The sequence below is a fragment of the Phaenicophaeus curvirostris genome, chromosome 10, assembly GCF_032191515.1.
Source record: "Phaenicophaeus curvirostris isolate KB17595 chromosome 10, BPBGC_Pcur_1.0, whole genome shotgun sequence".
NCBI classification, from domain to species: Eukaryota; Metazoa; Chordata; class Aves; order Cuculiformes; family Cuculidae; genus Phaenicophaeus; species Phaenicophaeus curvirostris.
In genome coordinates, this window is record NC_091401.1 from 16,007,050 (window position 1) to 16,027,919 (window position 20,870).

The 20,870-nt window shown below is 41.9% G+C and overlaps 1 protein-coding gene and 3 non-coding genes across 4 annotated transcripts; all 4 read left to right on the forward strand.

The window, feature by feature from the left end:
• The first annotated feature begins 13,353 nt into the window (after positions 1 to 13,353).
• On the forward strand, positions 13,354 to 20,036 carry EIF4A2 (eukaryotic translation initiation factor 4A2). The gene is made up of 11 exons (XM_069864494.1): positions 13,354 to 13,489; positions 14,522 to 14,573; positions 14,665 to 14,797; positions 15,051 to 15,190; positions 16,300 to 16,468; positions 16,637 to 16,746; positions 16,879 to 17,022; positions 17,430 to 17,567; positions 17,849 to 17,938; positions 18,179 to 18,258; positions 19,226 to 20,036. Exons 1-11 carry the CDS (start codon positions 13,461 to 13,463, stop codon positions 19,368 to 19,370), a joined length of 1,230 nt encoding a protein of 409 aa, XP_069720595.1. The 5' UTR covers positions 13,354 to 13,460; the 3' UTR covers positions 19,371 to 20,036.
• On the forward strand, positions 14,906 to 14,975 carry LOC138724977 (small nucleolar RNA SNORD2). The gene has a single exon (XR_011338159.1). It is a non-coding gene; the product is annotated as a small nucleolar RNA SNORD2 (small nucleolar RNA).
• LOC138724975 (small nucleolar RNA SNORA81) lies at positions 17,066 to 17,247 on the forward strand. Its single transcript, XR_011338157.1, has one exon. It is a non-coding gene; the product is annotated as a small nucleolar RNA SNORA81 (small nucleolar RNA).
• On the forward strand, positions 17,652 to 17,778 carry LOC138724978 (small nucleolar RNA SNORA63). The gene has a single exon (XR_011338160.1). It is a non-coding gene; the product is annotated as a small nucleolar RNA SNORA63 (small nucleolar RNA).
• Positions 20,037 to 20,870: the final 834 nt, after the last annotated feature.

The following is a 20,870-nucleotide window of genomic DNA, read 5'->3' on the forward strand; positions in this document are numbered from 1 at the left end:
ATCCAGACTCATGCCAAAGAAGTGTATTTGTTTTAAGGCTGAAGAGAAGTCACTGTATGAATTCAGTGGATGACTTTCTGTCTTCCACTGGATGTACTTATTACAGGAGCCCTAACAGACCTCTTGGTTCACAATTGTGAGCAAAAAAAACAACGGAGTAAACAAGTGAAACTGATTAAGGCAGGAAATGAAAAAGGATGTACCTTTTATCCAAGGAGGATATATCTTTAACTGAATCTTAGATTACTATAAAAGTTGGAGTAGACAAGAATGGAGGATTATTGATTTCAAGGGGGGAACATAATGCACATCAACAGAACAGGGGGAGCTATAGCATGTTTAAAAAAGGACCTTGACTTACATGCCCAAAACACTACAGTTCAGTACCATGAAAAAGCCACCAAAGACAAGTAAAGATAAAACAGTAAAGGAATATTTGCTTATGTCTTATTCTAACCCTTAAGCACGTCAGAAGAAGTTAACTCCTTGCCATTCAACCCAATATAAAAAAAAATTATTGCCATAAAACATCACAGAGAAGTAAATCTATTGCAGCTGAATTCTCTTCATTCATATGTGCCAGCTGTTCTACACTAGCTGTATATTAACTAAGAGAATAGAAAAAATTAATAAAAATCAAAAGATATAATGGGACATACTTCAACATCCCAGGAATCGATCAAGTATTGGCAATATGCTTTGTAAAAAAAAAATCATTTACAGATGTTACATAGAATTCAGACTGAATGTAAGCAGTCTTGAGAACGCTAAACTAAAATCTTGTTGAGCACAGAGGCCTGATTTTAAATTGTGCTGAGAAGCCTGTGCTCCTATTAACTTTAAGTAGCATTGTGGGTACTCAGCATTTCAAAAAATCAGGCCTTAGAGCACTCAGCCAAAGCCTAAAGTGAAAGAACCTGGTATTAGTTGAAAGAGGCCGAGATGGACATCGAACAGTGCAACAGCTCCTTGCAAGTAGAGAAATGGGCAGCACTAACCTTCAAAATAGGTCTTATATTTTGGGATTTTGGGGAACTGGTGCAGGTGCTGGCATTAACCACACCAACACTAGTGGCTTAATAGTTTTTTTTCCCTGGCCTAAATACAGAGATTGGGGTGTTCCAGGCAATGTTTTCCCTTATTTTCTTGACCACCCTCACAATCCAGGCTAGATGGAAGAAGCGGGGAAAAAAAACTCATAAGCTACAACATCTCCTCTTTCTTCAGAGTTCCGTAAAAAAGTAAGGGCAGATTTACAAACAGCTTTTTGTAGTTTATCTTCAGATTAAGTTACTTTTCCACCATAAGGCAGCTAAGACACTACTGAAGCTTTCACTGAAGTCAGTAGATCGGTTGGTTGTAGGTGACTATCTAGCACAGCAACAGCGTTGGGATGAAACTTATAATGAACTCCACTTCATACACTGGACACAGTTCATTGGCCAAGACATTTCTGTATTAGCACTACAGTAGGTCTCCTTTTCACGATAAATACATACTAGCCACCATCAATTGTAACCAATGAATACACATGCTGTACACAAACTTAAAGAGAATAACCTTTGCTTGGCAACATTGTATTTCAGGCTACCTGGTTTTGTCTACAAGGAACTACATTAAATTGATCTATGACTGCAACACCAAGCTTCCACTAAACTTTTATCTAAGGCTACTAAATTCTAGTCTGCATAGGGACCATCTATTCCTTATTGAACTGTTTCTTTACACAGATGTGTTTATTATACAGTCATACTTGTTTCAATAATCACCCCATATCTGTCTCTGAAGAATGCAAACTAGTTTTATTCCACAAGTTGAGTCAACTCCTTTGAAATGCAGCAGCTAATGCTCTGTGGAACTCAGTCCTAACACAATTATTCACTCCAGCAAGATATTAACAATTGTTTATAGCAGATAGTGACGAAACCCCTTGCTGACATTGAACTAAATCACAGAAACTTGTATTGCCAGGGTTTGCCTCAGTCATGGATTGAGACTTGATTTTTATGTGTGCTGGCTCAAAGGGACCCATGCAAACCTTAACAGGATGTCATCAACCACTGACTGCATTGGGGACTACAGTAAACAAAAAGAATCAGAGAATCACAAGGTTGGAATTGACCTCCAGGATCGTCAAGTCCAACTATTCCTATCAGCCACTAAACCATGCCCCTGAGCACCTTGTCCACCTGTATGAATGGTTCTGACAACTGCAGAAAAACTCTCTGCAGCTAGTGCGTCCAAAAAAAGTTAGTCTGAATAACAGAATTATTCTGACTAGTAAAAATACTAAAAATAAAAAAAAAAATCCACTTCCTTGTGCGATATCTTTAAAATGGCAAATGATGCATTCATGATCAATATACCTCACTCAGCGTCATTCACAACTGGGAAATGACATGTATGAACTAAACTCTATACTCAGAGAATAACAATTTCATGGTGACAGACTGCGACACTAAAAAAATCTGAATCTGTAATACAGTTCTATTTATTTACAGCCTGAATTGCTGATTCTTGATGAAGCTACCAGGCTGCTATAGCAGAAATTGACACAGTCTTCAAACAGACTCCAGGAGAAATAGCCAAACACAGGTGATGAACTGCAAAACCGGTGATGAAAGAAAAAAACAGATGCAAGGAAGTCTTGTTCTATCCAAGCACACTCAATACTACAGCAACTAGATAGTTAAGCAGTATCAACATAGCTAAGACAGTGTTATCAGTGCCTCTAAAGGTTGTTTCATTTTCTTCAAGGCCCTGCTATGCAAACACGGCAGGTGCGTTGCGTTTGCTGTGCAGGGCATGTGGGTTCAGCTGTCTCAGAGCCAAAAGATTGAGAGGAGGAGCAGGGGAAGGACAGTAAAAACCTGCCATATGTAACATGCTAGACCGACGTAGAAACAGCAGCAGCATCTTTTGGATGAGCGTTTTGCAGATAATTCTGCAATGATCTTGAAGGGTCTTGGTCTACAAAGCTCACCCCATTAAAGAGATTTTACAGAAAGCATGTCTGCTGCTAGTTCTGTAGTCTGTATCTTGAGTATCTTATATTTACTTTTCAATTATTTACCATGCATTTTCACTTAAAAGACATCTACCTAGATAAAAGATGAAAGATCATTGATAAAAATTTGATAACAGACCAATCTTACCACAAAACATTCTGAAAGGTTTCACAGCACTGCACATTAGACCATAAAAACTGACACATTTTAATACATACAGATAGAATTCATCAGCTCAAGATTATGCTGAATTATTTTAGCAACACTTTTTCTACTTGCTTATCTACCTACTGATTTTTTTCACAGCTGTTTATTATCCAGGGGAATAATATTAACGCTAAAGCAGTATCAAAAATCAGCTATCTTGAAGCAGCAATGAGTATTTTCTAAACGATAAAGCCACTCTTCTTCTCCCTCCTCTCTTTGCAGTATTTCCTCCTAAAAGCATGGGAGTGCGCTTGCTTGCTCATCACTCATGCTACCCTAAACAACTGAGATAGCTTTGTTCTTCTGCACCAGCAGTTCTGCTCATGAACGCTGAAATTCCTTTTTTAGACAGCAAGGACACAGACTTTCTTCCTCTTCTCCCTCCCTCTGCCTCCCCTCCCCCTCCTACAGTCTTTGCTGTGCCCTCATCTTACCTTCAACAGCAGAAGAAATCCATGCTGCAGATTTTTCCTCCTTAGCAGCTCTATGGCAACAGCAGCTCTGAGGCAGCAGTCCTTTATGGTTCACACTTTTCTCACTTTCCTTCTGCATAAAGATACAGAGTTCATTTGCCCAGAAAATTAGCAAAGACAATTCTGATGTGATGTGAGTTAACAAACACAGTTTCAATGTTAATTGCTCCCAGATGTACAAAGTTGTATTTCCAGAAGAGCTGAATGTCACCAATGCAAATGAATAATAGTAAAGAAAAACAGAGAACTCCTTTTGTGTAATATACTGTAAAATCATCTTTGTGATACTCAGCTTTCTTGAACAGAATCGTAAAAAAGAAGAAAATTGAGCTTAAGACACATAAAATATCACATCCAAATTAAGTTCTGAAACTGTACCTTGCCATTGTTTGAGTGAATCTTTACTCGTTATTAACACACATGAAGACAGTGGTTTGTTTATTAAATTCCTGTTAAAATAAAAGGAATAATGTCATATAAGCTCTTGTAGTCTCATAACCCATGGAAAAGCGTGTATCAGAATATATTTAGAAATGGTAACATAAGCCACAGAGGACAAATTGCAAGCAAAGAAAAAGTGCCAGCAACTGGGTGGTTACTAAGTACTATAGTATCTGCCTGCTTCGAAATCAGGATTTTCCTGACATTGCTACTTATAAATAAGAAGAATGAACTACAAATAAATGATGGATACAACAGCAAATAAACAACTCCTTAAGGCTCAGAAACAATTACCAGAATCTCTTAAAGCAGTGTGCCCAGGTGGCCAAGAAGGCCAATGGCATCTTGGCTTGTATCAGAAACAGTGTGGCCAGCAGGTCCAGGGAGGTTATTCTCCCTCTGTACTCGGCACTGGTGAGACCGCTCCTCGAATCCTGTGTTCAGTTCGGGGCCCCTCACCACAAGAAGGATGTTGAGGCTCTGGAGCGAGTCCAGAGAAGAGCAACAAAGCTGGTGAAGGGGCTGGAGAACAGGTCTTACGAGGAGCGGCTGAGAGAGCTGGGGTTGTTTAGCCTGGAGAAGAGGAGGCTGAGGGGTGACCTCATTGCTCTCTACAACTACCTGAAAGGAGGTTGTAGAGAGGAGGGAGCTGGCCTCTTCTCCCAAGTGACAGGGGACAGGACAAGAGGGAATGGCCTCAAGCTCCGCCAGGGGAGGTTTAGGCTGGACATTAGGAAAAAATTTTTCACAGAAAGGGTCATTAGGCACTGGAACAGGCTGCCCAGGGAGGTGGTTGATTCACCTTCCCTGGAGGTGTTTAAGGCACGGGTGGATGAGGTGCTAATGGTTTAGTGTTTGATAGGAATGGTTGGACTCGATGATCCGGTGGGTCTCTTCCAACCTGGTGATTCTATGATTCTAAGTAGCTAGCACAAGACAAAGTTACTTTGAATAGAGGTACATATATTTTCTTTAATTTTTTATTGAAAACAAGTTGCCAGTAAATTATGACCAAATCAATTTCAATACTTGCATGAAATAAATGAATCAATATCTTTCTGTAATTCAATGTGATCTCCCATTTCTGTCTCCAGCTGCGTAAAGGAAAAAGGTTTCTGGCCACTGCCAATTACTGTGACATGATGTGTTTAAGCGCATGCCCTGGCAATGCCACAGTTACTGCTAGCTAAAATAACGTGATCACCTGCATCTTGCCTGTGCTAGCATCAGTGGCTGTCCATGCTTCTTGAATCACTGGACCACAGCAAAATGCGGGTAGCTCCTCTTGGGTGCAGCCTGAGAGGAAAGAATGAATTACTATCCTGCATCTTATATGTTTATTTTTCTCTCACCAGGCAGTATTCAAGTAGCACACAAAATTATAATAGCATTCTGGGATGGGTTAAAGCACAGACAGTCGGGACTAAGGACTGCCCTTCAGAGGCTTCGTAACACTAAAAAGAAACTGCAAACGACAGAACAGTTACAAGACAGTTTCTCAGCAGTCCACTTGGTGGCTTCAGCTTCATGGGCACACATTTCAGACCCAATCATGACATTAATCTATAACGCTGTTCAAGAGAAAAGCCTCATAGTATTTACTTTTTTAATTTTAAAAAGTCCTAGAAGGATTAACAAACCAAACAAAATTATTAAACAAGTTGCAATGTTTATCTTGATTAATTTTTTTAACTTTTACCCAGGTAGAACCTGAGCTTCCCACACAAAACCAACTGCTGTGTAGGCTGAAGCATAGCCCATAAAGCAATCAGTCCCAGTCTTAAACACTTTGCAATCTAAGAGATCCTTCAAAGACAGAAGATTATAATTCCTATTTTACAGAGAGGTGAAACAAGGGCACAAAACTGAAACTACTCATCTATAATTTCATATTAAGCCAGTATCCGTGACAGAAACATAACTTGGGGAATCTGAGCTATAGTTACCTGCAGAAATGCATAGACCCAATTTTCTTTTAAAAAGTTAAGCTCGTTAGAATACTTTCAGTTTGTAGAAATTAAGATTTACTTTAGGGCAATACTTTTGACTACATAGCTCATTTTATTAATTTAAGTATTTATCTTTATTGTTAGCGTTTACATGTTGTGACAACCTGTATAAACTGCAAAGTACCATTTTGGAGGTTAAAATTTTGCTAGGGAAGGAGGAAGAGACTTCAGCTAACACACAAGGCTGGATATGGACAGAAAGAATTTCTGTTATAGATCAATGAAGTAATTTCTATGACATCATACTCTTGCTGTTTAGGGATGTACACATTTTAAATATCCTGACAATAAAGGCCCATAAGACACTCATACCAAACCTTTCTACACAATGTTGAATCAGTTGGTAAAATCCAGCCATTTTATTGTTGTGAATCTGAGATGGGCCCATGTTACTCACAGCACTCTATACAAACTCCGAAAAGCACAGTGTGTTTGCTCTGATGTCTAAAAGTGCAGTTTGGATGGGGAAGGACAGACTTTGTGTCATCAGTGTGGACATAGGGCATGTATCAAGTTAAGGAGGGCTACAACATATATTAGAGATTATTACCTTTTTACCACAAATTTTGGTCCTGTGAAAATTCCCCTGTAACATCAAAGAACTGCTACGCCTTTTTGGTGTTTTCACCTTGGCTTAGTTCACATGCATTAGTTCCTCCTCCTGAGAACATAACACTCAACTTTTTAATCAATGAGGAAAGGTACTCAAAATAAAATAGAAAGTATTGGTCTGCCTGTGGTGGCTGTGCCAAAAAATAAGCAACTGAAATCAGCTCAGCAATCAAAAACCTCAAGCATCATCAGTGAATTCCAAACTGAATAACCATGAGAATAAATAACTTGCATAGATGGTTAACCAGTATCAGAAGTAAAAAATGTTTTCTTCAAAAGAATGCGTAGGCTCATATTTACCTTTCTCTCAGAACCGGAAAAAATGTTCTTTGCAGACTGTTTCACAGAAACATCGGGCATGCATTATTTCATGGTCATGCAGAAGTCTTCCAATTGACTTAAAAAAAGAAATGCAAGCACAGCACTCATCCAGGATGTTATCAGCAGCTGCCACCTGCTTCATCTCTCTAGCTTGGTTTACCTTTGTAATAGAAAGAACAAACTCTGCCCTGAAAGTATGCATGGGGCTTCTATCAAAGATTTCTAGACTCCTACCATTACTGATCACCACATTTTTCAAACATTTGCCCATAGGAAACCTCTCAGGCAAATACTGTCACCCGCACTTTCCAGAGAAAACTGAAGTGCAGAAGAGCTCTCATTCCAATAAAATGGCAAGTCTCTAATAAATATAATGGGTTCAATTTTAGTTGTAAAATTACATGGCTGTGGTCACACTGGGAGTCTTAAACACAACAGAGAACAGAGCTAAGTTGACTTCATGTCCTGGCCCCGACTACAAGCCTTAAAAACTGCAAGTAAGAACCTAGTCATTCAATCAAGGAAAACATTCAAGACCTAAAATTGTAACTGTCTAGATTATAGCACACAGAACTCTCAAAGACAAGAAAATCATAGAAAGAAAAGTGTATTTGTTTCACATATTTGGGTGGGGATTTTATTGTATGGGATCTTATTGTTCTTCTAATTAACAGAATAGATACTAAAATCAGAAGACTACCATAATCAATTCCATACAATAATTTTCCTACTTGATACACATTTAAATAATTAACAGTAATTTATATACTTCCTCTAAGAAAGAAAATCCTAATTTTCTAAAATTAGCAGTAGTTTCTTATTAGAAGCCCAGTGTAATGATAACTGAAGTAAATGCAAGTTTTTTCACAAGTTCAAAAGGCCACTTGATGAAACTATATGCATCCATTATAAAAATAACGAGTATTTAACTGCCCTTATTTCTTTAGATTTTTGACCCTCTGAGACAAGGCTGAGAATCCCAGGTTCTTCTGAGGCCCCAGAGCATTTCTACCGCTTCCTTTCATCAGGAGGTTACAAGAATTTTCCCACTGCATAAAAGAGAAACCTTCTTTCTCAAGAATTCACAGAGAGCTTTGTTATCCCAGAATAAGAAATACATGAGTGATGATTTCAGACCTCTGATGGCACTAAGGTCACTACAAGTCTGAATCTAAGCTCCAAACTCTAAGAGGAAATTAATTAACAGATTCATAACCTGAGATGTGGAATTGACACATCTTTGTTATTTCTTTAAAAAACAATAAGCAAATTAGTCTTAAACAGTTTAATGAATATCATTGAGAAAAAAAAATCTTACTGGGAATGAGAGAACCTAGGCTAAGAAATAAAACAACACAAACCTGAAGCAGGAAGACTTATGCTTGAAGCGATCAGGGAGCACAAACCACCAAGTAAACATTTCAGACAAGTGAGTCAGCTGGTGAGCAAAAGGTCCTACCCACCCTTCATCCTCCGTGCAAGTCTGAATATCTTGAATAGACTGAGCATCTGACAATTGAATTAACTAAATCTTAAATCCCACTGGCTTTCTACAGTGTTTGGCTCCTAAATCATTCAAGCAGTTTTGAAAATGTTCCTTATTGGACTAACGCACAACTATTCAGTGTGACAAAACTTCAACTGGGAGGGAAAATTCTGCCTCTGGATGCATTTTCAATTCATTCGACAAGGATACAATTGAGAATGGTCTGATTACAGCTACAGTCTGATTACAGCTACAAAGAGTAGAAATACCTGTCAAAGCACAACAAAGTTGTAGAATAACTTTAAAAAACGATGCCGAAGCAAACCTAGCAGCCTAATGTACTAGTTTTACCACAACATGGGTTTCAAATTGCACTGAGATCCTAAAGAACTCAAAGCAAACTTTCACAGTACATTAAAACCACTGCATCTTATAAATTCTTATTATTTAGTTGATCTAAGTTATAATTTCAGTGGAGTGTAAATTAGCATTAATGAAACCCTGTCACTGCATTTAAATAACAAGCATAGGCCTCATGGAATTTGGACTTTCTTTCTCTCCCCTGGAGATCTTCCAGAATCGTTCCTACCCACTCCTACATCTGAGGAAGTACGCTTCTGTTCAGGCATCCTTTGGGAATGAAGAACTGAAAAACATTACTTCTTCCTAACAACACCCTAACAAATCATCTTGATCCTTAATGTGACCTACTGTGAATAAACTCTGCCTGTTTACTACTACTTTCTTTGCCTTGCTATTTGTGGCCATCAAATAATACACAGTACGTTCGCTTGCATCAGACTTATAAATGCAGAAGAACAACCCCGGATCTTCCAGATTTCCTGGGAAGTACATGACAATTTCATGGTAAATTCAAATCATGGTATGAGGTTTCTAAAAGAAGATTTCTGAAATTTCCTAATGCAAACTGTGACATTGCCTTTGCCAGAACATTGATGAGCAGGGACTGCTCAACTAGAGCTCCATTTCAGGAGGTGTCAGCTCCTACTGCTTTCTTTAGATACATCATTCTTTACTTCAATCTGCATGAATAATGACTGGAAACCCAGCTGCTAAACCAGCTAGTCCATCTGTTACCCCCGTTAATGAAAGTATAATTATGTTCACTCTCACTAAAGAGCTCATGATTCACCAGGATTGTCTTTTGGGGAGACATCTACTGAAGTGTATGGTGTGTACGCATAAATGTTGCTGTGGATTCTGTCTTTAGTAGCACAACCATATTATTTAGCATCTTTATGGTATCTCTTCTTCTTGAGGATAACATGAATCTGGTCCTTGAGGAGCAAGTTTTCAGCTGTGACTGCTCCAGGAAGCTCAATAAGATTTAAAGTCGGGGGGCTATAACAAATCCCAGTGACAATTCCAGATTTTGTCACTGACAAAATCTGATTTTTTACTATATCCCCAATTTTGTTCATTTTAAGAACACAAATAATCCCAGGCAAAGTATGCCTACCACCAGACTAAGTATACACAAATGAGATATGATATCAGAAATGAAATGGCTGTTTGCCTTACTATAACCAAAGAAATACTTGTCAAACATTGTATTCAGGTAAATAGGTTTTTAAAAGTATAAAATGTAAAAAATTCTTCCTCTAATGTAGCTAGGCCATTGCAAGCACAACAGCCCTGGATTTCTGCTATCTTGTTTCATGAAAAGAGAGAACTGATTCAGTGTTTCCAACCCTTCAGTTAGCCAAAGTTAATGAAAAAAAATACCTTTCATCTTTTCATTTAGTGAAACAAGTTGATTATTTTCACTGGAGGAAACACTGGCTTCCTTTCTTTACATCCCTTGACGATGAATGCCCATATGAATTTCTTCAACGTGGGAACTGATGATTTGTTTCTTAAAACTTAATTTCATAGTTCCAGTCTACGGCACTTAAGGGAAATAGAGATAGTTAGCCAAAGTTAATGAAACAAAATACCTTTTTGTAATAGAGATAGTTAGCCAAATAGAGATAGTTAGCCAAAGTTAATCAAACAAAATACCTTTCATCTTTTCATTTAGTGAAACAAGTTGATTATTTTCACTGGAGGAAACACTGACTTCCTTTCTTTACATCCCTTGATGATGAACGCCCATATGAATTTCTTCAACGTGGGAACTGATGATTTGTTTCTTAAAACTTAATTTTATAGTTCCAGTCTACAGCACTTAAAGGAAATAGAGAGCATCTGACGGGAGACCATTTGACTGAGAACTATCGGATTCTATAGCAGTGGATTAAAATAACGGTGAACCAGAGCAAATAACACAGCCAACTCATCGCATTTGTCAAACTCTGCCATGACCACGTGACAGGAGGTACCAATACGCCCACAGACATTTCTTTATAGTCAAGCATTGAGTAAATCACAAATGAACAAAATCCTCAGGACCAAGGAAGTTTCTAGCGCCTCCACAAAGGGTGGTAACCAGGAGCTCTGGGGGTAGGTAGCACCGTTTGGCTCCATAACTGCCTAATGCCTGCATAAAGAAGTCCTGGCATTTGATTGAGAGACTCACAGATGCTGTTATCACAGACAGTAAATAACAAAACCTATTTTTGCAGTTGTCCCTTGCTTGAAGTTAACAGTCAAAAACATTTTCTGAGTTTTGAGGTTTTTATTTGAATGGGATGGAGTTTGGTCAAATGGAGTAGTACAAGACTTGCACCAAGTTACAGCAATGGGAACAGTTTCTCCAATAACTGTCCTTAAATAAAGGATAAATAAATAAATTTAAATAAAGCCCTGATTAAAAACAACTTTTAACAAAACTGATCTTTCAAAGAGGTCTGAATACATAGGTAATCTGAAATTACACTAATTTCTTTACAGAAAAAGATAAGATAGATAGTTGTTTCTGAGCTGACAAATGTTTTTTAAAAAGACACTTAAAGTCTTCCTGGAATGCCACCATGTCAAGAAACCTTTTCCACTCAGGTTTGTAAATATACTAAGACCTAATATCAATAGATAAATTAAAAGTACATACATCCTACAGCTTTCTTAATAAGTGTTCAAGATCATTAATAAAATCAAGTATTCACTGGCATTATTTCATGGATCCATGCAAACTACTATAATTCATTTTAAAAGGCCTCTAGCTATTGTTGTGTGGCTTTCTAAAATGCAAACCCAAAAAGCATCCTTAAGATTTTATACCCAGCATGGGTGGATAAAACTTGAGAGCATTAGGGTGGGCTGACAGAGAAGCCGCACTTATATCATTTAGCTGGCATATTGCTAAGTGTTGCTTTATTTCTACAGAAAACATTGCTGTGGTAGACGTTAACCTAGTAAGAGCTAATGTACATTTAGCCCCTCAGAGATTCTCCTTACGGATATTCTAGATGTTTCTAGACATTTTACAGTATTGTAGACAAGTAAAGGGTCAAGCACTGCCTCCATTTGTTCATACACAATCACTATGGAAACAAGTTTGAGAAGTGACACACATAAACCCATTAAAACTGGCACAAATTATTGCTTACCGCTTATATTATTTGCCTACATAAGAAATATTGATGAACGGATTATCATGAAACCTGAGAGAAGCATTAAAACGATCGATATTTTTTTCCTCCAGCACTATGAAAGCGAGGGGCACCGTCACCGAGCATTCCATCGAATCGGTTTGCACAGCAACATTTTCCTTGCTGCTTTTCTGTGGATTCCATCAACCTTTAAATCCGTCCGAACAGATTTTTTTTTTTTTTTTCCGCGGGTATGGCTATGGTGGGAATTGCAGCAAACATAGCAGCGCCCTGAGAAGCACCCTGCCCATCTACTCCAGAGACGCCTCCATCCCCGTTAGGAACCATCCGCCTTCCACACCCCGAGACATACGTGCAAGATTCTCCGGGCTGCTGCCCCCGCACCCCCCGCGCCCCAATATCTTCCCCTTCCCGTCAATATCTTCCCCCTCCCCTCTTGCCCCCCACCCTGGGAGGCTTCAACCCCTCCTGCCCCCCGCTTCTCGGGGGCTTCTCCCCTCTTGCCCTATCCCTTCACACCCCTTTTCAGGGGGTTCTCCCCTCCTGCCCCCCCCCCAGGGGCTTCTCTCCTTCTGCCCCGCTCCTCCCCTCTTCCTTCTCGGGGGCTTCTCCCCTCCTTGCCCCCTTCGATTTAATATCAAATATACATCAGCTCAGCGGCTTATCTCCTTCCTGCCCCCCTCACTCAGAGGCTTCTCCCCTTCCTGACCCCCCTCGAAGATGAGGAGGGGCATTTCAGGCTGTTTGGCCCAGCATGGAGGAGGAGAAGGGAGCCATTTCTGCGTGCGAGGAGAAAGGGGCGAGACAGCAGCCGAGCCTTAGACCCCTGCCCCCTCCCCGAGGAGGCCGCTCTACTACGTTATCCCCTGACTCTAAGCACTAGGGCTTTAAAAACAACCGACGTCGGCGAGGGGAGCAGAGCCGCCGCGCTGCCCCAGCCACATGGCCGCCCTCGCCCCTTCCGCCCCCCCCCCCCCCGCCCCTCAAAACCCAGCGCTGCAGCAGGGGCAGGGGCGGTAAACCCCGTGCGCAGGGGCTAGCCGGGAAGGAAGGGGGGGGGCAGAGCGGGAGGAAGGAGCCAGGCGCTGTCACGCCGTCAATGGTGCAATATCCTTCCACGCTCCGGGGAAAAAAGTAGTCCCGCGTTCCCCTGGCCTCGTGGCCCCGAGCGGCTCAGCTATCCCGTCCAGAGCATCTCAGACGGTTGGACGAGGGGATTACCTTGGGAAGGGGGCTGAATCTGGGGGCATTCGTGCCTTTTTCGCAGCGGAGCGAGGTGTAGATCCATGCGCAGAGCGGAGAGAAACGAGTCCGGCCGCGGGGCGGATATATAAGGCGGGCGCGGCGGAGCGCTTTCCTTTTCAGTTGAGGACAGAGCTGGTGTTCGGAACATGTCAGGCGGCTCCGCGGATTATAGCAGGTATGGTGGGGTGCCCGGGCCCTGGTCCTGTCGGGGGGCTCTGTGGGCCGCGCGGAGGCGGCCGGAGACAGGGGAAGGAGCGGGGCTCTGTGTGTGTGGGCAGCCCGGGTGCTCTGAGGGTGGCCCGGCGACGCGGCCCCTCCCGCTTCTAGACGTTTCGGTCCCGTCGCCCCCCTCCATCTTGCTCCAGCGAGTGTTTCGCTCCCTTTTTTGGGACTCGGTCTTTTTAATTGTTGACTTTATTAACCATCCAACTAGCAGAAGGGCTGGTTTTAATTTCCTCGTGCCCGCCGCGCTGCGTTACGATGTAGATCGTTTGAGCGCTTTGTTAAGGGTCGAATTTAGATCTTGACCCCCGCCCCTTGCCCCGCGGCCATATTGAAGGGGGGGCCGGGGACACGCGCGCCCCGCAGGGCGGACGCACGGCTCCTGCCCCCCCCCCCCCCCCCGCGCTCTCCTATGCGCGCCCCCTTCTCCCCGTGCGCGCTCCCGCCCGCCATTTGCGCAATCCCAGGGGTGGAGCTCTCGCGAGAGCTGGGCCAGCGGCGGGGCGGGGCGGGGGGCCGCCCACCCCCTTCCCCCCCGCCCCACGGCGAGCGCGGCGGCTGAGCCGGCTCCGAGGGCGCCGCGGCCGCCATTGCCCCGCGCGGCCCCGCCTGCCGCAGGGCCCGTGGAGCGGGGGGCGCCGCCTGCCGCATGCGCGGCCTTTGCCTTGTTCTCCGGCCTTTTAAAAAGGTGAGGCTCTATACCTAGCCAAATTTTTCTAGTTGAGTTTTTTATTTTGGTTTTTTTTTTTTTTCCACTGAGGCTTAAAGGTTTGGATGATCTTGTTTCACATTGGCGCTAACTCGCGTCCTCAGATGCCACCGAAGCCCGTAGGGGAGGGGGTAGGAGTTTAGCCTTTGGCAAAACATCAAAGCGCCTACTGGAATAGAACGATTCGTCACGGGTTCCAGATACGGCTTTTGGCACCAAGGTGTCTGCTCGCGGCTGAGTGTTGGTTGTACTGTATTAACAACTTGTTTTCTTCAGGGACAGAGACCATGGCGGCCCAGAGGGAATGGACCCCGATGGTGTCATTGAGGTGAGCACGTGTGAACTCTTCTAAGAATTTAACTATTGCTAAAGATAGGTGTTGGATTTAATGTTCTGTATTTTTTTTTCCTTTATTACAGAGCAATTGGAATGAGATTGTTGACAATTTTGATGATATGAATTTAAAGGAATCCCTTCTAAGGGGCATATATGCTTATGGTTTTGAGAAGCCTTCAGCTATTCAGCAGAGAGCTATTATTCCGTGCATCAAAGGTACGTTGGTGATTCGTTTGTTGATATCAATATCAGATAATCAGAAAAGTTGTAAAATGTGTACACTGACTTCCTAGTGTATAATGATACCTGTGTTTAATATTGAACAAGTGATATGATGGTACACCATCTTTCGGGACTGACCTGAAATGGAGAGAACTCTTAAAACTGATCACTTCAAAGAGAATGAAATAAAACAAAAAATATGAATGATCTGTGTGAGGGCAGTAAATCTATATCCTGCTTTTTTTAGGGTATGATGTGATTGCTCAAGCTCAGTCAGGTACTGGCAAGACAGCCACATTTGCTATTTCCATCCTGCAGCAGTTGGAGATTGATCTCAAGGAGACCCAAGCGCTAGTATTGGCCCCTACCAGAGAACTGGCTCAACAGGTATTGACAGTGTAGCTAAAAAAGAACTGCTTGTGTATTGCAGAGGTTTCAGGTTTCACAACTGTGACAATAAACAGACTTTTTAAGGGGCTGCATCTACTGTCCATTCAGAACCTGTTTGAGTTGAATAATGGGATGTATAAACTGGCTTCTGTCCCACAACTTCTCTGCCTGCTTGAAAAGTTAAAGGAGGAGGTGGGTGTACTGGGGTAGGGTTGCAGGAGCCAGCCACCTCTGTATGTAGTTCTGAGGGAGCACATGAAACAGAAAACCAAAATACAAAATCTCTTATTAAAGCAGTGTTCTGAGTGGAAACAAAATGTTGTGCAACATGAAAGCTGCAGTGCACATGTGGTCACTTAAAAGTTTTCATATTTTTGTGATGTTTTCCTGACTAAATGTTACTGCATATCTCCTTCTTCAAAGCTTGTTAAACATTTCCACGTAGTAAAACAGGATACTCAGTCTTGCAGGATAGTTAATTTTAGTAGACCAGTAGTGTGGGGCCTTGCACTGAAAATATTGACCAGAACTCAAAGTAGAGTAAAAGTAGATTATATACGACTTCCTGTCTTTTTCAATTAGAATATACTGTGATGCCAGTGCTGTAGTGAAGGTTATTGAAGGTAAAGATTAACGTACTAAGATAGGAAAAAAAATCTTAAAAGAGATCAGTGTAACAAGAGTCTCTGCTCAGAATATTATGCTTTTTTTCTGCTCTGAAGATGTTGGTGGGACTTCCAAAGCCTGGCATATAGCAGTGAAGTTAAATGCTCTTCTGTGAGTGGCTAACATGCAAGCCTTAGCAGATCAAAACTTAAATCATGTTTTAAATGTCTTGTGTTTTAATGTTAAAATAGCAGATGTGTTTAGCTAGTGCAGCTAGTGAGGACAAAAATTTAAGTGTCTCTCTGGTGTAAGGTTTTTAGTGAACAATTAAATAACGAACAGTTGGTCAAAATCATTAGCTGCTGTCTTTTGTAGCCATTACAGCTACATAACCCACCCTTGTTTGCTCTTGGCTCCCAAAGTCAGTTAGTGCTAATGATAATAAGCCTTAATTTTTAATGTACTGGAATCTGGTGCTAATGGAAAGGCTTTATTTTTAGATTCAAAAGGTAATTCTGGCCCTTGGAGACTACATGGGAGCAACTTGCCATGCTTGTATTGGTGGTACAAATGTCCGCAATGAGATGCAAAAACTTCAGGCTGAGGCTCCACACATTGTGGTCGGAACTCCAGGGCGTGTGTTTGATATGTTAAACAGACGCTACCTTTGTAAGTATGAGTTTAATTTTGTTCTTAATTGTTTCACACCCAGTAAGAGCTTATGTAGTAATGCATTTGCTGTCTTGTACTGGAAAACTTGGTCCTAAAGGAGAGTGGTGGTGGAAGTATTGCAGTGTTTATGAAACCTCACGATATCCTCCTTTCCTTTTTTAATAGCACCTAAATGGATAAAAATGTTTGTTCTGGATGAAGCTGATGAAATGTTGAGCCGTGGATTTAAGGATCAAATTTATGAGATCTTTCAGAAATTAAGCACAAACATCCAGGCAAGAAACCTTTTATGTGGTTTAATTGATTGATATAGATAGCTTTGTTTACAATGTAGCTGAGAACAGCTGAATTGCAGGGATCAAAACTGGTGTCCTAGGCGCATGCTAACACAGAGTAATGCATTCTAGGTTGTGTTGCTGTCAGCCACAATGCCAATGGATGTGTTGGAAGTGACCAAAAAGTTCATGAGAGATCCCATACGTATTCTGGTGAAGAAGGAAGAACTGACTCTGGAGGGTATCAAGCAGTTCTACATTAATGTTGAAAGAGAGGTTTGTATTGGGTTTGTTTGTTCTTGCTGACAGAGTTTCGTTTACCTTCTTGTTAAAGCACTGTGCTAAAATTGCAGAAACCAGGGCTGAGCTTTGGTTTCTGTAATAATGCTAGTAGAGTACACGCAAGAAGAAGAAAAAGTTAGGCACTGGATCGAAAGTGACTAGGGTGGACCTCTTTCTTAATGTCCAGTGTCCTGTGTCTTAAGATTCGGTGCAACAGAACCTCGGTCGTAGAATCTCGCTTAGTGTCTTGTTTTAGCTTTCCAGGTCACGTTGAATGTAATTGTGCACTAGAGTGTGCTTGACTGGTGGTTGGCTTTGAGTTTAGTTCCTTGTTTATGGTTCTTAATGTGTTGAACTGTCAATGGCACAATGCATTTCCTGATCCTTTTTTGTTCTTTTAGGAGTGGAAGCTGGATACTCTCTGTGATTTGTATGAGACACTGACAATTACACAGGCTGTTATTTTCCTGAACACAAGGAGAAAAGTAGACTGGCTTACAGAGAAGATGCATGCCAGGGACTTCACAGTCTCAGCTCTGGTAAGAACTGATGCTTACATGCAATTTCTGAAGTGCCATGTACATAACCAAAAACCAGATGGTAATGATCTACATCGGAGTGAAAAGCAGGAAAGTTATAATATAGCTGTGTGGTGCTGTATTATCGTTCCCCCTGCTTAAAGAAAAGTGTTTCCTTCTATCCCTACCTGCTTCGTTCCCACAGCAGGTAGGGACGCTGGGTTTCATACATCCTGTGTTTAAAAGGATATTCCAGTCTGGAGTATTGGAACTGTAGTAATTAGAACTTTTTAACCCTACAGCATGGTGACATGGACCAGAAGGAACGGGATGTCATCATGAGGGAGTTCAGATCAGGATCAAGCCGTGTCCTGATCACCACTGACTTGCTGGTGAGTATTACCTCATGCTGAACGCATTATTGTTTGAATCTGGTGCCAAAAGCTTCATAATTCAGTGAAGGTTCTTGTAGCCTGAACTGTTTGGAGCTTCTTGGAAGAGCAAAGACTACGCTCCACTATGGGCTACACAGTTGTAGTTCATCACTAACCATGTGGTCAACAAAAGCATGGGATGAATTATGTAACCTAAAGCCTGTGACTTAACATTAAAGAACTTGAATTGCTTTTCAGGCTCGTGGCATTGATGTGCAGCAAGTGTCACTGGTTATAAATTATGACCTGCCGACTAATCGTGAAAACTACATTCACAGGTTAGTGAGCTCTGTCCTGTAGTTGGTGCGCTACACCAACTGCTCTGTCCATCGGTCATTCAGTGTTGAGATATGGGGGAAATGCTGCCTACTGAACTGCTTTTTTTGTCTTGTAGGTTGTGCAGTATACCATACTGCACAAAATAAAAGCCATTACTGACAGCCTTGACAGCAGGGTGAGCTTGATCTGTAGACTCAGGCCAACCCTCAGATTTTGCTGTGGCTGCTCAGTGACTAGAGCTTATTGCTCTTGGCAAGCTGCTTGCATAGGACTGCCTAAATTAAATGAACTGTGCTTTGTTATTTGATGTGAAAACACAAGAGCCAACAGCTAAGAAATGGTATTGACCTAATTAGGAATCCACATCCTTAAGTGGCACAGTTTAAATAAAAAGCAAGTCAGTATTTATTTTGTCATGATTATTCATGATGTTTTGAGCCATTTTGGTGCATCTATTTAGCTCTTGCTAAGGGCTCTGCAGTCTGCAGGAAGGTAGAACTGATGGTGGGTGTAGCAGGCTGCCCTGGGAAGTATTGGTGACTGACTTGGGCTTATGCAGAAAAGTTGAGCTTGGATTCCTCTCAGACAAAAAGAAAAAAAGGCAAACTTAAGTTTTCCCACTAGAAGAACCAGACTGTTGCATGCTGTGTACTTGGGGCTGGATGGATGTGGTTTAAGTGAAGAAAGGGGAGGGAGACACAGCTATGATTTAAATAAAAGATCAGATTTTGCAGCCAAGAAGTAGCTTTCTCTGCTCTGCTGCTCCCCATAGGATAGACACTGCTGTATTGTTGGCACTACTGGGTAAGTTTTTCCTGACCAGATGTTGCTTTGGTAGTAGCTTGTCCTCTTTAATACAGTGTTGGCTGACCAGAGGCAGATGGGCAGCGCTTGATGAGTGGCTCGTGGAGGGGCTTGGGGCAGACTAGGGTAGATTATTTGTATAATGCGTTCTCTTCTGTGCAGGATTGGCCGGGGTGGTCGTTTTGGCAGAAAAGGTGTGGCTATAAATTTTGTCACTGAAGAGGACAAGCGGATCCTGCGAGACATTGAGACTTTCTACAATACTACCGTGGAGGAGATGCCGATGAATGTGGCTGATCTCATTTAATCCCTGGGATGAGGTGGTTGTGAATGCAGTGCTCGCTGTTGCTGAATAGGCGATTCACAACGTGCATCGTGCTTCTTTCTTTGGGGATTTATTGAATCTTGTCTCAATGCTCATAACGGATCAGAAATACAGATTTTTGATAAGCGAAGCGACTTCTTGTCGTGAGCTCTTGTGGGGAAAGCCATTGGCTTTATCCACTTTAGGGTTAGACTGTTGGGGTTGGGTGGAAAGTCATGGGGTCTGTAAATTTTTTCTTTATTAGAAATTTATTTCCTAGTTCCATAGAAGTGGTTGTATTAGATGTTCTTTATCATTTAATAATTTACTTATGGACTAAAAGATACAAGTGCTGTATAAAGTCAGCCAATTATGTTAAACTAGCCTACCTTCCTTTATTGTATGTACTTACACTTCAGACTGAATTGGAAAGGCCTTTCAAAATCTAAACTTTTATAAGAGCATTAAAATGCATTTTTGTTTCATATGTATTTATTCAATAAAGTATTTAATTAGTGGTAAGTGTGATCTGGACCCTGTTGCTAAACCCCAGCAAGCAAGCAATCATACTCTTGTCTTAGTTAGGGTTAAACCCAGTAAAATCTGCCATATTGCACATGTCTTAATGAAGTTTGAATGTTCAATAAAATACTTCTATATTCACTTAAACTCTAAATAGTTGCTTCTTGGCTAGAGGAGCGTCTTGTGTCCTGGTGAGGGAGGTGCTTGCCTTGTCATGGTGGGAGCTCTTCAGTAAGTAAGCATAGAGGGGGCAGTGTCAGCTGCTGCAGGGGCCAGCCCAGTGCTTTAGCAAGTACTGGGGTTTTCAGCTTTGTCAGAAATCGGCAGGTACCTTGCATTAGGAAATGATGAGCTTGATGTGATAAGCCTGTCCCTGTGACCCAGCTCAGAGGCAAGGGGGATGTGTGTGTCCCCACTGAACTACCCTTTCATCAGAGCAGATTCAGGCTTGCTTACTGATGGTAACAACTTGATAAAATGCCTGCCTCCAGCAGTTTTGCTCACTGCCAGTCCGGAGCACCTGCTGCATCCAGAGGTGGGGGAGTGCAGGAATTGGCCTTGGTCAGCAATCCCCCTAGGTGCTCAAGGTGGCACCCTGAAAAGGAAGAGCACCCCAAAGCTGCCCAGCCACCACTAAGGGCTGTGTTAATAGCTTTAAAAATGTGGTATTGTGAGCAAGAACAACTTATTTAGAACATGACTTATCCTTCACCTGGCACTTTGGTAGGCTGAGTGAACTACATGCTGCAACACATCAACTAGAAAATGATTTTTGCAGCATTGCTAAAGGGCCTAACAAGATGGAGGTGGCACTGGGACACGCTCCCTCAGCAGCCACGTTCTGTATGGAGCCTTGCGTCCAAAACCTAGCAAGGTGGGCTGCAAGAAACAACTCATCAGTTCTTTTTCTGCTTTTAGCAGTGGCTGATTAAGTACAGTGCACATGCTCCCTGCCACTGCATTTACCTTCCCCTGCGTAAG